Source organism: Pelmatolapia mariae, linkage group LG17 (assembly GCF_036321145.2).
Source record: "Pelmatolapia mariae isolate MD_Pm_ZW linkage group LG17, Pm_UMD_F_2, whole genome shotgun sequence".
NCBI classification, from domain to species: Eukaryota; Metazoa; Chordata; class Actinopteri; order Cichliformes; family Cichlidae; genus Pelmatolapia; species Pelmatolapia mariae.
Window position 1 is genome coordinate 1186280 of NC_086242.1, and position 16221 is coordinate 1202500.

Below are 16221 nucleotides of genomic sequence, written 5' to 3' on the forward strand. Positions count from 1 at the left end.
CAGGTGAAAGCAGCAGAAAGTGAGATGGCTGCCTGGGATGGATTTCGGGCTTCCCTCCGTCACCTTCAACCTGCCTTGGTCCTGCCTTTCCCTCCGAGCCTCAACTCCGACGTGTCACCCCTACCTCCCCCTCCTCCCCCGTGCGTGGAGGGGGACGGCGGGGTGTCACCTGAGGAGCCAGACACAGACTCGCCAATGATGTGAAGCTTTATTCACGTTAAACTCAGGTGAACTCTTGCTCTTCACACTACTGAGCTTTAGAGTTTCTGCTGTATTTAAACTGGTGATTTCCATGTGTAGAAAAGAAAGAGGCAAACACATCATAAAGGAACGTAGCTTTTAGTCCTCAAATGTGTTCTTTAATGTCTTGTTAACTGCAAATAATCAAACTGTAAAATGTGCAATCAAATCTGAGTTCAACCTGATTGGTCAGTGCAACAAAGGACTTTAAAAAGTGCCCAGAAAAGTTTTACTTCATGCAACAGGAAACGCACAAATCTTTATTTTCAGAAGGATGCAGAAATAAATGTGCCTTCATCCACACTTGAAACACATATCATAGGATTAAACTAAGCCACAGCAAGCCTCTAAATAATATCATGCTGAAGTGCTATTTATCTTCTTCATGTAGTCCAGGGGTGTCCAACTCCAGGCCTCGAGGGCCGGGGTCCTGCAGGTTTTAGATCTCAACCTGGGTCATCACACCTGAATCACAGGATGAGTTCATTACCAGGCCTCTGGAGAACTTCAAGACATGTTGAGGTCATTTAGACATTTAAATCAGCTGTGCTGGATCAAGGACACATCTAAAACCTGCAGGACACCAGCCCTCGAGGCCTGGAGTTGGACACCCCTGATCGTCAGCCTGGGAATAAATACTCAAAAACTGGGTACCATCGATGGTCAGTGATGTTTTTATGTGTCTGTTAAACTTCCCTCCTGTTCACATGTAAACCAAAAAAGTATTTAACACTGGTTAAAATAAATATACAGAGACGCCCGATCAGCATTTCTTGGTCTTTCTGCTGCTGCTCGTTGGTTTGGCTGCGGTTGCCGTTTTCTTCGGAGGAGTTGGTGTTGTTTCTGGTTGTGGTGAAGGCGGTGGTGTTTTGTTTTTTTCTGAAACATAAACCAGTAAAGACATGAACCACCTCGATGCGTGTATGCTGTGTCACTGTCTCTTTTTATCAGCCGATTAATCTGCACCTTCAGTACTGTGGGGCTCCACACTGGGGCGACCCTGCAGTTGTCTCTCCAGGTCTTTAATTTTCTTCAGTGCTTCCTGCAGAGCCTCCTCGGCTTTGAGGGCTCGCTTCTCCGCAATCTGCACTCGCACCTCAGAATCACTAAAGAGGGGCGGTAAGGGAAAGTAAGCCGACTCTGAACTACTGAAAAAAAGCATTATAGTGACACCCAAGAGGTCAGTGGGTGGTATGATTCACATGCAGGTTTAAGGTTCTGGAAGATAACAAGAAAAGGCAATAACACATAAGGGTCAGTTAATGTCATCATTCGTCAACAATATAGCTGCTCATGCGTGCCTCATGAGGATGGATGCATGCATGCATGGATTATGATGAATGCATGGACTGATGGATGACGATGGATGCATGGATGGATGGATGTTTTATAGTTTATAGCAATAGTTTAAAATAGTGCTTTCAAAAAACAGTTTAAAAAGATACAGTATTGGGCAGAGGTCTTGAGGCACCCCTCATTTCGTTAAATTTTGCTTCCAAGGAGCCAGACTCTTATTATTATAATTTTGTTTAACCAGATACTTTATACTTCAACAGGGCCTGAACTCTCTCAGGGAAGCTTTCTTTTCATTTCTGAGTTGTGTTCAGGAATAGTTGTGTGGGATTCCTGGACTTTTACAGAGTATCGTGTGCATTCATATGAAAACAGCAGAGAGAGGTTACAATGAAGAAGACTACAGGCATATTTTCAGGAATATCCATGAAACATAATGAACTCACTGCAGTTCTTGCTGCAGTAATCCTACTGTGGTCAGATCCTTGAAAGCTTTCTGGTTATCGTCTGTCACTGGAGACACGACCAGCTCACCCGTCTGACAGACACAGAGGTAGATGGTTACAGGTACAGACACACGGGCTGTTCAGCTCAATACAAACTGACAATAACATAAAAAATGTATACTTCGATTGTCTGACCCTATCTAGCTGGACACTGCACGCTCCAAGTTTCCTCTGTGCAACGTTTCCATCATAATTGATCAGATTCAGCACAGGGCTCTCACAAACTGTTTGCTCCCCCTAAAGGACAAAAACAACATTTTTAGTCATCCTGCTTAACACGATTCTATTATAAAGGTTCGTAAAACTCCTTAAATTCCACAAGTGTCAATTTAATTCACTCATTTTGTGTCACACAAAGCTCCATAATCTTGCTATTAACGCTCCAGTTGACAAAACTCTTGTGTTTCGTGTCTTTCAGCAGCCAAGAAATTTTCTTTGTCTGAAATGTCTTTTTGTCAACAAATAAGAATGAATGCTTAACCCCTAACCCTGACACTAAAACCACATTTTGAGTCTGAAAAATGCCTTCAAACTCGTGGGGACCGCGATTTTGTCCCCATAAGGGCGCGCGCGCACACACACACACACACACACACACACACACACTGATGTGAACATTAGATCTTGACTACAATAAAATCTGGGACAACTATTCTTCTGTTGCTAAAAATACCTTTTTGTACTTCACCCACCTGTGATGAGATGGATGAGCAGTTTAATACACCAGTTGTTCCACAATATTGACCTTTGCACATGAAGAACATTATTCTCTCTATATATTTATTTGCTAAAGTCACATTGCTGCACTTACTATCCCGGCTTTGTTTGTGTAAGCGTTATGTTGCCGGCAAATTAAAGCAAACACTCACATGTTTCTTTATATTTTATTATGTTGCAGGATTAACTCATGTGTGCATACTTACATTGTTTCTTTGTTTTCAGTCTTCATGTAGGTCAGCTGTGGGAAAGACCCGCCCAGCATTTCCTGATTTTTAAAGTACTGATGATGTCATGTCTGACATCAGCAGGTTAAACCAGGAGGAGGGTTTTTCCGTAGGAATGCTTCCTTTTGTTTGTGTCAGGATGCAAAGGGATTTGTTGCATATTGTTTCTTACATGGAGCCATTTAGTTGTGTAAATGTGTTAATCAGAAGAGTGGGGAGCTTCATGTAATTCTCAGTCATTTGTGTTGAGTTTTAGATTCCTCAGCTCCAGCTGGTGGTACTGGCTAAACTAACTGAAGGTAAATTGGCAGTTCGGTCAGTCTCTGCTTGATGCAGGTGAGGGAGGAGAGGTCAGCTGTGTCACTGACTCCATGTGGGTTTTGAGTTTTGTTAAATAAGTTAATCTAAGGTGAGTTTTGTTAAGTTTCACATATGATGGAGGTCACAGTAAATAAATTGCTCATCTCCTCCAGAATGTCTGTGGAGTCAGCTCACTTACCACCTTCCTTGATGCTCGAGTCAGACTACTTCACAGATCCCAAAAAAATCTACCAAATGTGTACGAGCTCTATTCGAGTTGAATCCTCACCACAGCCTCCGCACCGTCTGCTGGACAGTCCAAGACGTCACTGCTGGAAACAGGTGCAGGCGGCGTGACGGGCAGCTCCACAGGAGCACCTTTAACACCTGTGAGCAGTATCCTGCAGGTCTCCACCCAATCACCACACTCCCTCTGAAGACACCAATCAAAGTTGACATTGCAAAACTATTACTGACCCCGCCCCAATGTTACAAGTGATAGTGTATGTGTGCCAGACGTGTGTTTACCTGCAGCCTTTTGAACTCGTTCATCTCATTTTGAGCCTGAGCTGACAGCGTGTTCAGGTGAACCTGCTCCTCCAGGACCAGGCTGCACGAACTAAACACAACATTTTCAGATGAGTTTGGCCTGACAACCTGTTTCCTTCCTCGCTCGCCATTTAAATGTAAAGTTACTTTAACGTTTAAAAGTACTTAACCTGCTCGAGCTGGTTCGTGTGTTGTTATTTTACTGTTAAAGAGATTTATTTTATCACACAGTTACTGTAAAATAAACAACTAATAAAATATTTACAACAGCTTCTGGTACCTGGTGATGTAGCTGGACAAGTGATCCAGCTTCTCAGCCAGCATCTTGGCATCCTCATCCAGAGTTTCCTGTGAAATTTCTGGAATGTACCGGTGGGGTTCTTCTTGGTTTTCCTCCTCGCTGTGGTTGGGAACCACAAGGAGTAAGAGCTCTAACATCCACCGAGTCTGAGCCACGTGAACAGATCTGATCTGGTAGCAAAGAAAACATCCAGACTCAAAGAAGCCAAAAATCAGATCGTCTCCTACGACTGGTTTAAATCACGTCTGCAGCAAACAGCCGCTGTGCCTGAGCACCGTATTCATATGTTAGTTCCAATTGAACACAAATACACTTAAAAGACAGCAGAATATGTAAATGTGGTGTTACTGAGCATGCCCGGTACTCACTTCTTCATGGAGCCTAAAGTTCTCACCCTCAGTGAAGTCAGACAGGTTGGTTACAAACGCCTGTATTTTGTCAAACAGCTTTTCTGCCTCTGCGCTGTTTTAACAAACACGCACAAAGAAGCATTTCAGAACCGCCGTAAACGACTACAAGTGTTTGAATTTCAGCATGAAAACAGATCAGGTTGAATTTTTCTACAAGTTCAATTTGTTTCCCTCTATCTGCTAAACTGCAAAAAGTCTGCAAATATTTTTCATCTAAGAATAAAAAACAATGCTCATTTTAAAAACTCTGTTAATTTGTCTAATTCACTTTGAGAACATGGGGACTGTGTGTAAAACTGTAATTCTTAGAGTGTTAATGCAAAATCACATCTTGATTGCTTGACTTAAAATCCAGTTTGGTAAATTTTCAAGGCAAAAGTACAAAAACTGTCTTTCTTAAAGTTAGTTTATGTTATGGACCCGCACTTACGAAATATCCGGTTTATTGTTGTCCGTTTTGTTGGAGAAGTGCCGAAAAGCTTCGTCAGCCAAACTCTTCCAGCTGTGCAGCGCTCTCTCCAGCTCTAACCAATCAGAGACGGGCATCTTTTCGGGATCTTCAATCACCGCGGCAAGTTTGAATCCCCAGGACTCCATCAGACCGTGCAGTGACATCACATTTCCATGGAGCCCTGCAACAGCATTGTTCAGCGACGTAGTCTATAAATATTTCAAGAATTATTAAACCGTGTCATTTTCTCACCATTTTCTCCATCCACTTTAACGTCCAGCTCTCTGAGGAGCTCACACAGCTCTTTGTCCAGTTCTCTCTGGGCGTGCTGGCCTTCAGGAGGTCCCCCGTCAGCTGAAGGGTGTCTTCTAAAGAGCTGCAGGCTCATATTCAGCCATCTTTCCTGGATATTAGCAAGTTCACTAAGTGTCTGCTGGCAGTTCAGCTGTTTCTCGCCTTGGTAGTGTTCACACAGCAGTGCTAACATCTAGACAAAACAAATGTTTCCCGGTGTTTAATCATGTCGCGTCATCGCCTCTACGTTACCGCTCACTGCTCACAAAGACCTGTGCAGATGACTCTGGTTTGTTCATCTCCAATTAAAAAAGGAAGATTTTCTAAAACTATGACAAAGGTGAGACGCACAAGCCTTACATTTGACCACTGCTGCAAATCGGCATGAATCTCTTCCACTGATGTTTTATCATATTTGGGTTCAGGACGCCTTGAGAAAGAAGAAACGTAGCGTTGGAGAATCACACAGTGACTGTAAGGTGTCAGTGAAAGTTCCAGGGGGGAATTTTAACTGTCCTTACTTATTATTTGAGGAGCAGAAGGAAAGCCACTTGTTGATGCCTTGCTGGATGGCACTGATCTGTGCACAGTGGGCATGTTCAGTCTGCTTCAGCTGGGACATGAAAGCAGCCAGCTGCTTCCTCCAGTAGTCTGTGCTCTCCATGATAATGTTAATGCACTCTGTGTCCTACAGCAGGAGGGTCGCTGTTACAGCCAGAGTCTAACTGAACCAGCAGGGCTATTTATAAAAATAAAGATTCACATTTTTACCTTTGATGTGAGAAACAGGATGCAGTGCTCTGCGGTCTTGAACCAGCTTTGCTCACTGATATGCAGCTGACTAACCAGATGCAGCTTCTTCACACTGATCACCTGACAAAAATAAAAAGCTTCATATTACTGCTGTTTCTGACTTTGCATCTTTGAGCAGAAATTTAATTTGAGCACTTTAAATATTAGAGTCTGAGTGATAAACCACTTTTAGACCGATATTTGGAGATTTTACTTTCAGACACATGAAACATAAACAGATTTTCATTGCATTTGTTATGTGTAGTTATTTATGAGTCCTTGCTAAGATAATATGACAGCAAAGTTAAAAAACCATCTTAAGTCTTGGAATATACGTTTACATTCTACTCTACTTCTATGATCAGCTGGTTGTTGTTTTTTGTTTCCAAACCAGTGCTGCGAACAGGGAAGCTGCAAAATGCCCTCTGATGGATAAACTGTGCAACACCACCACCAATAACACTGTGTATGGCAGTTTCTCCCATCCATCCATCCATCCATCCATTTTCTTCTGCCAGGCTGAGTCGCCTGGGCAGCAGCCTAAGCAGAGAAGCCCAGACCTCCCTCTCCCCAGCCACCTCCTCCAGCTTGTCGGGGGAACACCCAGGCGTTCTCAGACCAGCCTGTGTCTGCCCCGGGGCCTCCTCCCAGTGGGAAATCCTAGGAACACCTCACCCAGGAGGCATCCTTGTCAGATGCCCAAACCACCTCAACCGGTTCCTTTCAATGTTGAGGAGCAGCGGCTCTACTCGGAGCCCCTCCTGGATGCTGAACTTCTCACCCTATCTCTAAGGGCGAGGCCATCCACCCTTTGGAGGAAGCTCGAAAAGGTGGATGGCTGAAGCATCTATTCATTACTTTTTAAAAAAATCAATCAGTTTTTGTAAATCCATATCTATCGATCGATCGATCGATCGATCGATAGATAGATATATATACACAGCTTGTATGGTTGGGACATATTGGTTGATATATTGATATATTGTTATAAGTATTACTATGGATGAAATGCTATGGGGGAAGTTACATTGAGCATGTTGTGTCCCTTAATTCACTTCCTCTTTTGTTAGGCTTGGAGCTCCACAAAGAGCTAACCATAGAGTATGGTATAACGGTCATCTTTCTCACTCTAAAATTAAAGTAAGACCAGGTCAAGTCAAAGACACCTCACACACCTTGAGGGCGAGGCAGAGGGTAAACTGGCTCCAGCAGTCTCTGTCTTCAGTCATGTGGATCAGCTGAGCTTCCAGGCGAGCTCTCTGAAGCTCATAGAGCTCATGGTAAGCCTGGACCACACTGTAAAGAGCACACATATATACACACATATCTATACATATACATATATTAGTTAATTCACAGCACAAAAATCGTAAAATCGTTGGCATCCATCAGTAAAACAAGGTTCATAACTCAGGATTTAAATGCATCCAGTCGATGTAATGATCTCCGAGTCTGCAGTGGACTAACTTTGAGTCGGTGCGAGTCTGTTTGAGTGCCTCGGCTAGCTGCCAGTGAGCGTGCTCCGCCTGGTGGGAAACAAAAACATCGTGGTCTCGGATTTTAGAAAGTTCCCTATGAAGACAACACAGACACACACGTAGGAATGAATACACGCACATTTTCATATCCGCACATCTGTAATCAGCACATTAACATCAAACGTCTGACATATATTATTTTGTTTTGTTCTGGAGCTGAACAGCACGTGGTAATATTACTCACGATCACCCCCCAGTCTGATCTTACGTACATGCTAAGCTGCTGAATGGATAACTTGATGTGGTGGATCTCCTCTGTGAGCCGACGATCCAGAGCCCGCTGGGCCACCACCTCCGTGTGTAAAGCCTTCAGGCGCCGCGGGATTCGATCCAGCAGCGACTGGTAGCGCTGTCTGAACAAACACACGGCTGCTGTGACACAGACTCTCCAGAGATCATTACTGGACCAAAGTCCAAGATTTCAATTTTTACATTTAACTTGAATTATTAACAAAATGCCACTGCAGACTCACGTCTCATTCATATTTTGGTGCACTGCTTTTAAGGCTTGTTATGCTTATGACCTTTCCTCTGATGTGTGTGCCGCTAACCTGAGTTTGGCAAGCAGTTGTCCTCTCTCGGCACAGCCCACGCTCACCTGCCTGATCAGTTCATGGAAGACAATGTTGTAGATATTTTGCTCAACCTTCACGAGCTCAAGCAGACCCTCCAGCTGGAACACAAGTCATTGTGCGGCTTCTCACACTCTACACAATCTGATATTCCAAGCAGCACTTACCACAAATTCTGACTTTTCTGTGTTTTATACTCAAACTCAAATCTCTAAATCTATTACACTTATGATGGCAATGTTAACAAAAGATCAGTCGGCAGCAGGAGGACAAGGAAAGATTTAGAACAAAGCAGACATCAGACACGACACCCGAGGTGGAGGTGGGTTGTAAATTTGCAGATTTGCAGCTGCAGGCAGGCTGAAGCAACTTAAATATCAATATTTTCCAGGATCGCCTGGTATTTTCCGAGGTTTGGTCCATTTTTCCACGTAAAGGCTGTATGACTACATATTTTTCTCTGCCTGCCTACTTGTGAAAGCTCAGCCAGCTCCTCGCTCTGCTCATCCACTCCAGCCTTCTCCAGCATGTCATCCATCATCCCCATCAGCTGGACCGCTTCCAGCCTGCCACTGGGCCTCCTGGACACAAAAATATACAGAAATGTGTAATATTACATATTTAAAGGCTCCCATAACCCTGGTCTTGCCTAGCACCGCCTACTTAATGGCACACAGCAGTACAACTTCTTCTACTACATCACTTAAGGTTAATTATCAATGAGAGGAATTCATATCTGTGAACTCACAGTGAAGGGAGGACCCGCAGCCTCTGCTCTTCATCCCTCAGCTGCACTGTGAATGCACTGTGGAAGAGACGAGTTAAAGCTGTGCTTTAATAACGATCACAGATACACGGTGATAATCGACAGACACACTGAACACAGTGAAGCTCACTCCTCGTAGAACTCGAGGCTCCGTATTCCTTTATTTTTCACTATGTGAAATTCTTCCGGGATAAAACTGTCGGAGACGCACAAGTTCTGAAAGACAAAGCGGCCGCGATCATCACCTCACGCTGTGCACGTGTGCACACGCTCACATGGACAGCAGCAAACAAGTATATGAACGCACAGAGAATTCAAACAGGCGGCTCACCTGCGCCCCACCAACGACCTGCTTTTCACTAACTGGTGGGAGGAGCGTTGTCTTCTTTCTGGTTACCATGGCGTCACACAGGAAAGAAATATCCCTATGAGGACACCATCCATGAAGAAAGGACTAAATATATGTGGATGAGAAACTGAGCACTAAATATTGACATAATAAAACATCATCATCAAAGCTCCAGTCCAAAGCTCCACATTTGGAGAAACCTGACTGACCTGCCAGCTCCTGTCAGGGATGTTGGCTGCTCCAGAAAGTGTTTGTATTTCTTGCGTCCGAGTGGATGATGCCAGACTGCATCAGGGCGTCTGATTCCACAGCTCTAGATACAAAGTCAGTCCAGGTTGTTTCATATTAGCTGTTGTGTGGTCATGTAGACATAAAAGAGGGTTTGATGCTACCTCGCAGTGTCGGTCGTGTGCGGATTGCCCCGGCGTTCTCCTCTTGCACACAGTGGAGGTTAGACTGAGCAGAAGTTCGTGTGGGACGATCTGCCCTCTGACAGCGGACTGCGTCTTGGTGCTCTCCACCGGGTCCTGAAAATTCAGCTCTGCCACTGAGAAAGATCAAATCAAAACCCATCAGAACAGCTTAATAACTCTGTCTCTGACCTGATTTTAGGGGACATTAGGTTTCACTGTTAAATGTCTGCGTGCATAATAAAGGTTCATGCACAAAGAACAAGGAGACATCAGCTTTCTTTGGCTTTGTCACAAGTTGGGAAAAAAAGTTTAAAACAACAAGTACTGTGCAGAAGTCTTTAGTGACCCCTAATTTCCTGATATTTTGCTGGAAGAATAAGTTTAGTTATTTACTGAAACATGCAAAAATACATGGAATCACTGTCATGCTGAAAAACGAAGCTGTTGCCAATCAGATGCTTTCCACACTGTGTTACATGGTGGATCAAACTCTGACAGCACTTTGTTGCATAGATAACTCCATCAGTGTCAGCCAGTACACCATCACCACGAGCTGAAATGAAACCTCCACCATGTTTTACAGATGGATGTAGACACTGTTGTGCATCTCCCCTGACCTCCTCTGTACATACTGATGAAGGTTTGAATAAAAAGTTTCAAATATGAACTCACAAAACTATCATATCCTGTGTGCTGCAGGCAGGAGGAACGGAGGACCCGAAATGCAGACTCAAAAACAGCTTTATTGCTGAACGCTAGGAAAAGCAGAAAAACGCAACACTGGACAGAAGAAAACAAAGGGCTTAAATACACGAGGAGTGACAAGGGAACAGGAAACACGTGAGGAACACAGCTGGGGCTAACACAACGAGACAGAGGACGCAAAGCTGAACATAACACATGAGACCTTCAAAGTAAGAGAAGCAAAACAGAACATGGTGTACACAGACGGGAGACTACCAAAGTAAAACAGGAAGTAATGGGAACACACAAACACACACACACAGACATGACTGGAGAAAACAGGCAACTAGACAAACATGAAGACAATGCAGGAAATGCTGGGGAGGAAACACACAGGGGTAAGACCCAGACGAGACCAAACATGAACAGGACCAAATACTAAGACAAGCAAAATTAGAAGTAAATAAAGTTAGAAGTATAAGCAGACTAAACTAGGAAATAAAAGACACACAGAGAACATGATGAAATAAACAAGAATAAAAGGACCAAAAACACAAAACACTCCTTTAGACCTTCTCCACTGATTTTCACTCCGCTACTTTGGCCTCAGCCATTTGTTGACATCCACCCTTCCATCCATGATCCTCATGTTCAATAAAGACCTTCAAAAAGCTTGGAGAACTATTGCTCAAGTCCACCTTAAATAATTACAAGAAAGTCTGGCTCTTTGGTAGCAAAATCTAAAGAAGCAAGGAGTGACTGAAGCCTTTTGCACAGTACCGTATCAACTACCTGTACTTTAATCCTGCACAGAAGTGTGCGATCAAAGCCCTTTATTTAATGTCATCAGACAGAATTTGCAAAAAACTAACAAGTTGAATTTTATGAAGCTTGGTAATAAATGCATTGACGAGGGAAGGGCTCATTAAATGTTGTGCACATCTGCACTGTTATAGTTATACTCTTGTTTAAACAGGAGAGAAGAGCCTTTAGGGAACATAACTGTCACAGTCCTGAGTCTGTGACCCAGTGTTTTGTGTTGAATTATTTTTGATTTCATTATTATTTATCATTTTCAGTGTCTTGGTTTCTGTGTCTGTGCTCTTCTTGTGCACCATGTTCCCCGTGTCTCCCTGTGCTTCCTGTTTTACTTTGACAGTCTCGTGTGCTGTGTTAGCGTTTTCAGTTTAGCTTCCCTGGTCTGCTGCCAGCTGTGTCTCCTCCTGTGTCTCATTCCCTCATTATCTCTCTGTGTATTTAAGCCCGTCGTCTTCCTCTGTTCGTTGCCGGATCGTCGGCGTATCATCCGTGACATTTCCCATGTTTCGTGTGTCAGGTCTTTAATTTATACTTGTTTCCTCCCTGTTTAGGTTTTGTTAGTTTGTATTCCTGCGTTTTTGGGTCTCTTCACTACACAATAATGACACCAGTAATAAAATAAAATAAAGTAAAATATAAAGTATCACAAACCTTAGCACCCTTGTTAGTGTTGGTGTAACATGTTAGTCACACTAAAGTTTAAAAAAAAAAAAAGCATGAATAAAAGTCCTGACTTTTATTTATTATTACAAAAGGTGGTGCTGGCCTGCAGACAGCTCCAAGACAAAGGGATTGTGTGCGACCAGAGATGGACAATAACACGTAATCCGATTACTTTTTCAAGTAACGAGTAAAGTAAGGGATTACTATTGCAAAAAGTAATTAGATTATTGTTACTTTCCTGTAAGCACGCTGCGTTACTAAACCATGATGTTGTTTGTGAGAGTGTCTCATGACAATGATGTCCGAGCGTGCGATGTTCGTGGCAGCGACAGACGTGTGCAGATCAACTATGCATAATATGGCGTGCAGAGAGAGTACGACCGTGCAGCGTTTAAAGCGTGAAAGTACTCACATTACTTTAAGTTTGATTCTGTAAAAAGTGACAAAAACATTAGCGTCTGCTGTGCACTCTGAGTGGGAAGAAAACTTGTTTCTACAGCGAAAAATGAAACTTCAAATCTGAGCGAGCAGCGAGCACGCTGACACGGGAATGTGACACTCACAGAGAAACCCCCGAATCCCCCCACTGACACGACCACTGTGGGCAAACGTCCACCCGCCCCACTCCTGCTAAACAGGTGACAATAGATTTAAGAGCGACAGGACTCAGTGCTGCTGAATCTGTGATTTTATTCATTTTTACTGTGTTTTACTTGCATCTATTTGAAAGAGTGCAAACACAAAACATTATTTTATTTTATATGCTGGAATATGCAGCATGTTAAACACCTTTCTTCAAGTCAAAGACTGTTGCATGTAATTTAATTTTTGCTTTTAAAAAGAGGCTTTTTCATTTGATTCAGTTTTAGAAGATGGATTATGCAGAAAAAAATAGAACTGGGCTGAAAGGTCTGTTGCTTTATGACGTATTCGGGTTGTGTGTCATGTTTTTAAATAGTAGCTAAGTGATAAAGTAACAAATTACTCTTGAAAATAAGTAATCAGTAAAGTAACTGGATTACTTTATTGGAGAAGTAATCAGTAATTAGTAACTAATTACTATTATGAAGTAACTTGACCAACACTGTGTGTGACTGATCCTACTAATGTTAAATGCAAAGATCTGAATGCAGAAACACAAAGTTCATGCGATGCTTTCTTTAAGGCTCTCTGTGAAGTCGTTACTCTGCATAAACTTTGAAGCGTGCGCTCGGAGGGTTTCGCTTTCTTGGTCCCGACACACTCGAACAGACAGGCAGCGTGTTGTTTCTTATTCATGAAGGTGTTACGTGGGCAGTAGCTACTGTCACGATAAGCTAATCCCGTTAGCGTCACCTGCGGTGTCCGGTGTCCGCTCCGGCCTCGACAAACTCGGCGCTGAACTGGCTCTCGTTGATGCCGACATCGTGGAGTCACCGCGGGGACGTTACTCTAACATCTCGGAGACGAGACGCGGAAAAGCGAGCGGCCACTTGTGTCTGTTTAACACAGCTGTCTCCTTCGCTCCCCTCAGAGCTTCCTCAACTTCCTGTTTGCGTTGCCTTGGGAACGCGTTCATTCCGCTGGGTGGGCGTTTGTAGTTTGACAGCGTGAACATCAGAAGCGAAATAAACAGAAATACTTTTATTTATTTGGGGATGTTTCTACGTTTATTGACGCCTCAGCATCAAAAATGTACAAATGTAAAGATTAAAAATATTTCCGAGTTTATTTTTGATTTTCTGTGTTTTATTTGTTAAGAACAGTTTGATTTAATTGATCATTTATCATGAAATAATCGCACCACGTATATAGCTTAACGCTCTATATTAAACTTTAAATAAATGAGTAAAATGTGAAGTCGTTGGCTCGTCATTTGATTCATTAATGGCTCAGGAACTGGTTTTAATTGAATAGAATATTTCTATTGTGATATTTATTATTCATTATGCTATTTATGAAAAGTTATTTTTCTCTAATGAGACTGCCCTCCCATGTGGTGATCTGTCACTGCTCTGTAGGGGAGGCTGTGTGCAGCCCAGCCTGTGCCCCGGTGAACAGCACGCCGTCTTTATTATTCCTGGGCTATGGAAGCTCTTGGTGGTGCTCCAGCAAGAGAAGTGTGCATCAAGTGGATCTGGAGTTGACAACGGCGTTACTGCGAGGCAGAAACGGAGCAATCTGCAGTAAGAGCACAGCGTATGGCTAGACTTGAGCACAAGGAGCAGGATGGTTTCCTGTCATGATTATGGATTTAATTCGCTTTCGTCATTTTGCGTTCCTTTCATGCACACTGCTCATCTCATCACTGGTTGCGACCGAGGGTAAGTGACTGCTCCTTTTCAGACAATTAGTCTCAGAGTTGAGTTTCAGTTGAGTTTACCTCGAGGTTTAGTTTATTGTCATGATATATTCACGTCTGATTTACTGCAAGCCCCACAGATTTCTGCACTTGTCCAGTATGAAACCAGAGTGAGTTTCAGACACTGGTGATAAAATATTACATCCTAGTATTTATTCTTTTAGGATGCATTCTCAGAAACCAGCAAGAAAACCTGCATGATTATAATCGTACTTTTAGAAAGCTGTGTTGAATCTGAGTTTATTGGTGGGCTTGCATTTCAACCGGACCATGCTAAGAATTTTAATTACAAGACTGAGCGGTGACATCACTGACTACACTAATCTCTGCACATTTTCTAAGGATTGAAAAGCTAAAGATGACTAAAAGAGATCTAACAATGGGGGGTAGCATAGTGACCCATGAACGGGGTGGGAAGACTGGGGGTGGGTTTGGGGAGGGGGACAAAAGAGGATGCTATTTGTCTCTGCTCCTGTCCAAAACACCAAATAGCGGCATTCTTATCACCGCCGAAACAAACAGACGCATACACCAGCAACGTGCATCAGGAGATGTCAGGTGCCACGCATGTGCCATTTAAGGGCCTGCAGATAGGTCCACACAAAGACCCTTGGGAGGTATTTGCATATGAAAAAAGCCTTACATGCTGTGGGAGGGGATGTGCAGTTGGCTGGAGCTGTATCTCAAACAGACACAAATGGCTCTGAATACTCTGAACTCTGCCTCAGGATATAGACTGAATACAGTGAGCGGAATAAAGAGTGAAATGGGAACCACCTGTTGCCATTTCAATGCATTCCAATTATACTACTAATATAACATTTTGAATATAACTGAAATAACTGTCAGAATGATTGTTTCAGAGTCTATAACATATCAATATTTGTTGTAATGATACAGACATGTGGTCAGAGAATATGCTGGATCTCCATCATACCCCCCCGGTCCAAGTCTAGACATGTATAAGCTGCTCCTGGAGAATCCTGCTGGCTGGCTGTGAAACTGATTGACCTCCGCCAATGACAGATAAATGATAGCTGATTTTAAAAAGATTGCGCCAAGTGGAGCCTAATTGCGCTCTTCTGAGCCTCAATAGTCTCTGAGCCTGATTGTGCTCTTTAAGGGTGTGTGAATATTATTGTAAAATCTCTGTTCATATCAGCAGGACTGTATTTATAGACTCCAGCCTATCTAATAGTAATATAAACACAAAAGTAGACAAGTTTGTTGCAAAAAAAAAAAAAGAAAGAAAGAAAGAAAGATTGTTAGGCTTTAATAACTTTGATAACAATGGGAGTTTGGTAAGAGATAAAGAAGGCAAAAACAGGAAACATGGGGAAGAACACTGGCAGCAAACACAGCCGAAATGATTAAAAGACAGAAGTTAACCAGTAATGTGGAACAACGTAGAGAGAGAGATAGAACAAGAACAGGGTCCAAAAAACCACGAGGTACTGTAACTAACTCAGTTTTAGGACGAGTAAAATTTGAGCTGATTCAGCAACTGTGACCGAATTTTAGCTTCCCCACAAATTGATCTACTGAATTTCAAATGACTTCCTGCTAAGACAGTATGGGCTGTTCAAATCGTCAAGCTCATGATGGCTGTCGTGCAGACGCCGTGGGTCCTTTCTGCACACACACAATAAACAATTCTGTAGACTTTCTCCCAAAACACAGGGCAACAGGAAACCAAAGGAGGTAATGAGGAGTGTAAAGCAAGTCCTTAATCTGGTCAGGTCGAGAGTTCCTAGGTCAGGGCTTAAAGGACAACACCTCCCTGACTTCCTTTACTCAAGAGGTCAGAAGTGCAGACACAAGGGGGGCAGGTGGGTTCTAAAATAAGAAGAAAAAAAAGAAAGATACTCAAGCAAGTTCTAATGAAGAAACTGACTGAAACTTACAGGAAAAGGCAGAAAGTCTCAAACCCCAAGGCAGGACCAGGACAGTCCAATAAATGTAAAGCAGGCACTGGAACACAAAGAAGAGTACTGTG

General features: G+C 43.0%; 2 protein-coding genes across 2 annotated transcripts in view; one reads left to right on the forward strand and one right to left on the reverse strand.

Annotated features, from left to right (window-relative positions):
- Nucleotides 1–351: 351 nt before the first annotated feature.
- Nucleotides 352–13415, reverse strand: axdnd1 (axonemal dynein light chain domain containing 1). The gene is made up of 24 exons (XM_063460650.1): nucleotides 13220–13415; nucleotides 9698–9852; nucleotides 9515–9618; nucleotides 9288–9381; nucleotides 9087–9172; nucleotides 8939–8995; nucleotides 8663–8771; nucleotides 8170–8291; nucleotides 7831–7971; nucleotides 7548–7652; nucleotides 7256–7376; nucleotides 6060–6161; nucleotides 5810–5976; nucleotides 5649–5718; nucleotides 5247–5481; nucleotides 4974–5175; nucleotides 4502–4595; nucleotides 4113–4303; nucleotides 3812–3902; nucleotides 3573–3716; nucleotides 2175–2276; nucleotides 1980–2071; nucleotides 1207–1346; nucleotides 352–1119 (listed from the first exon to the last, which is right to left on the reverse strand). The coding sequence occupies exons 1-24, from the start codon at nucleotides 13287–13289 to the stop codon at nucleotides 1004–1006; spliced, it is 2910 nt and encodes a 969-aa protein (XP_063316720.1). The 5' UTR covers nucleotides 13290–13415; the 3' UTR covers nucleotides 352–1003.
- Nucleotides 13416–14111: 696 nt separating this feature from the next.
- LOC135932159 (protein crumbs homolog 1-like) overlaps nucleotides 14112–16221 on the forward strand; it is a 9319-nt gene continuing 7209 nt past the window's right edge. The window contains exon 1 of the mRNA XM_065469506.1: nucleotides 14112–14187. Coding sequence (XP_065325578.1) covers nucleotides 14112–14187 — 76 coding nt within the window. The remainder of the gene's footprint in view (nucleotides 14188–16221) is intronic.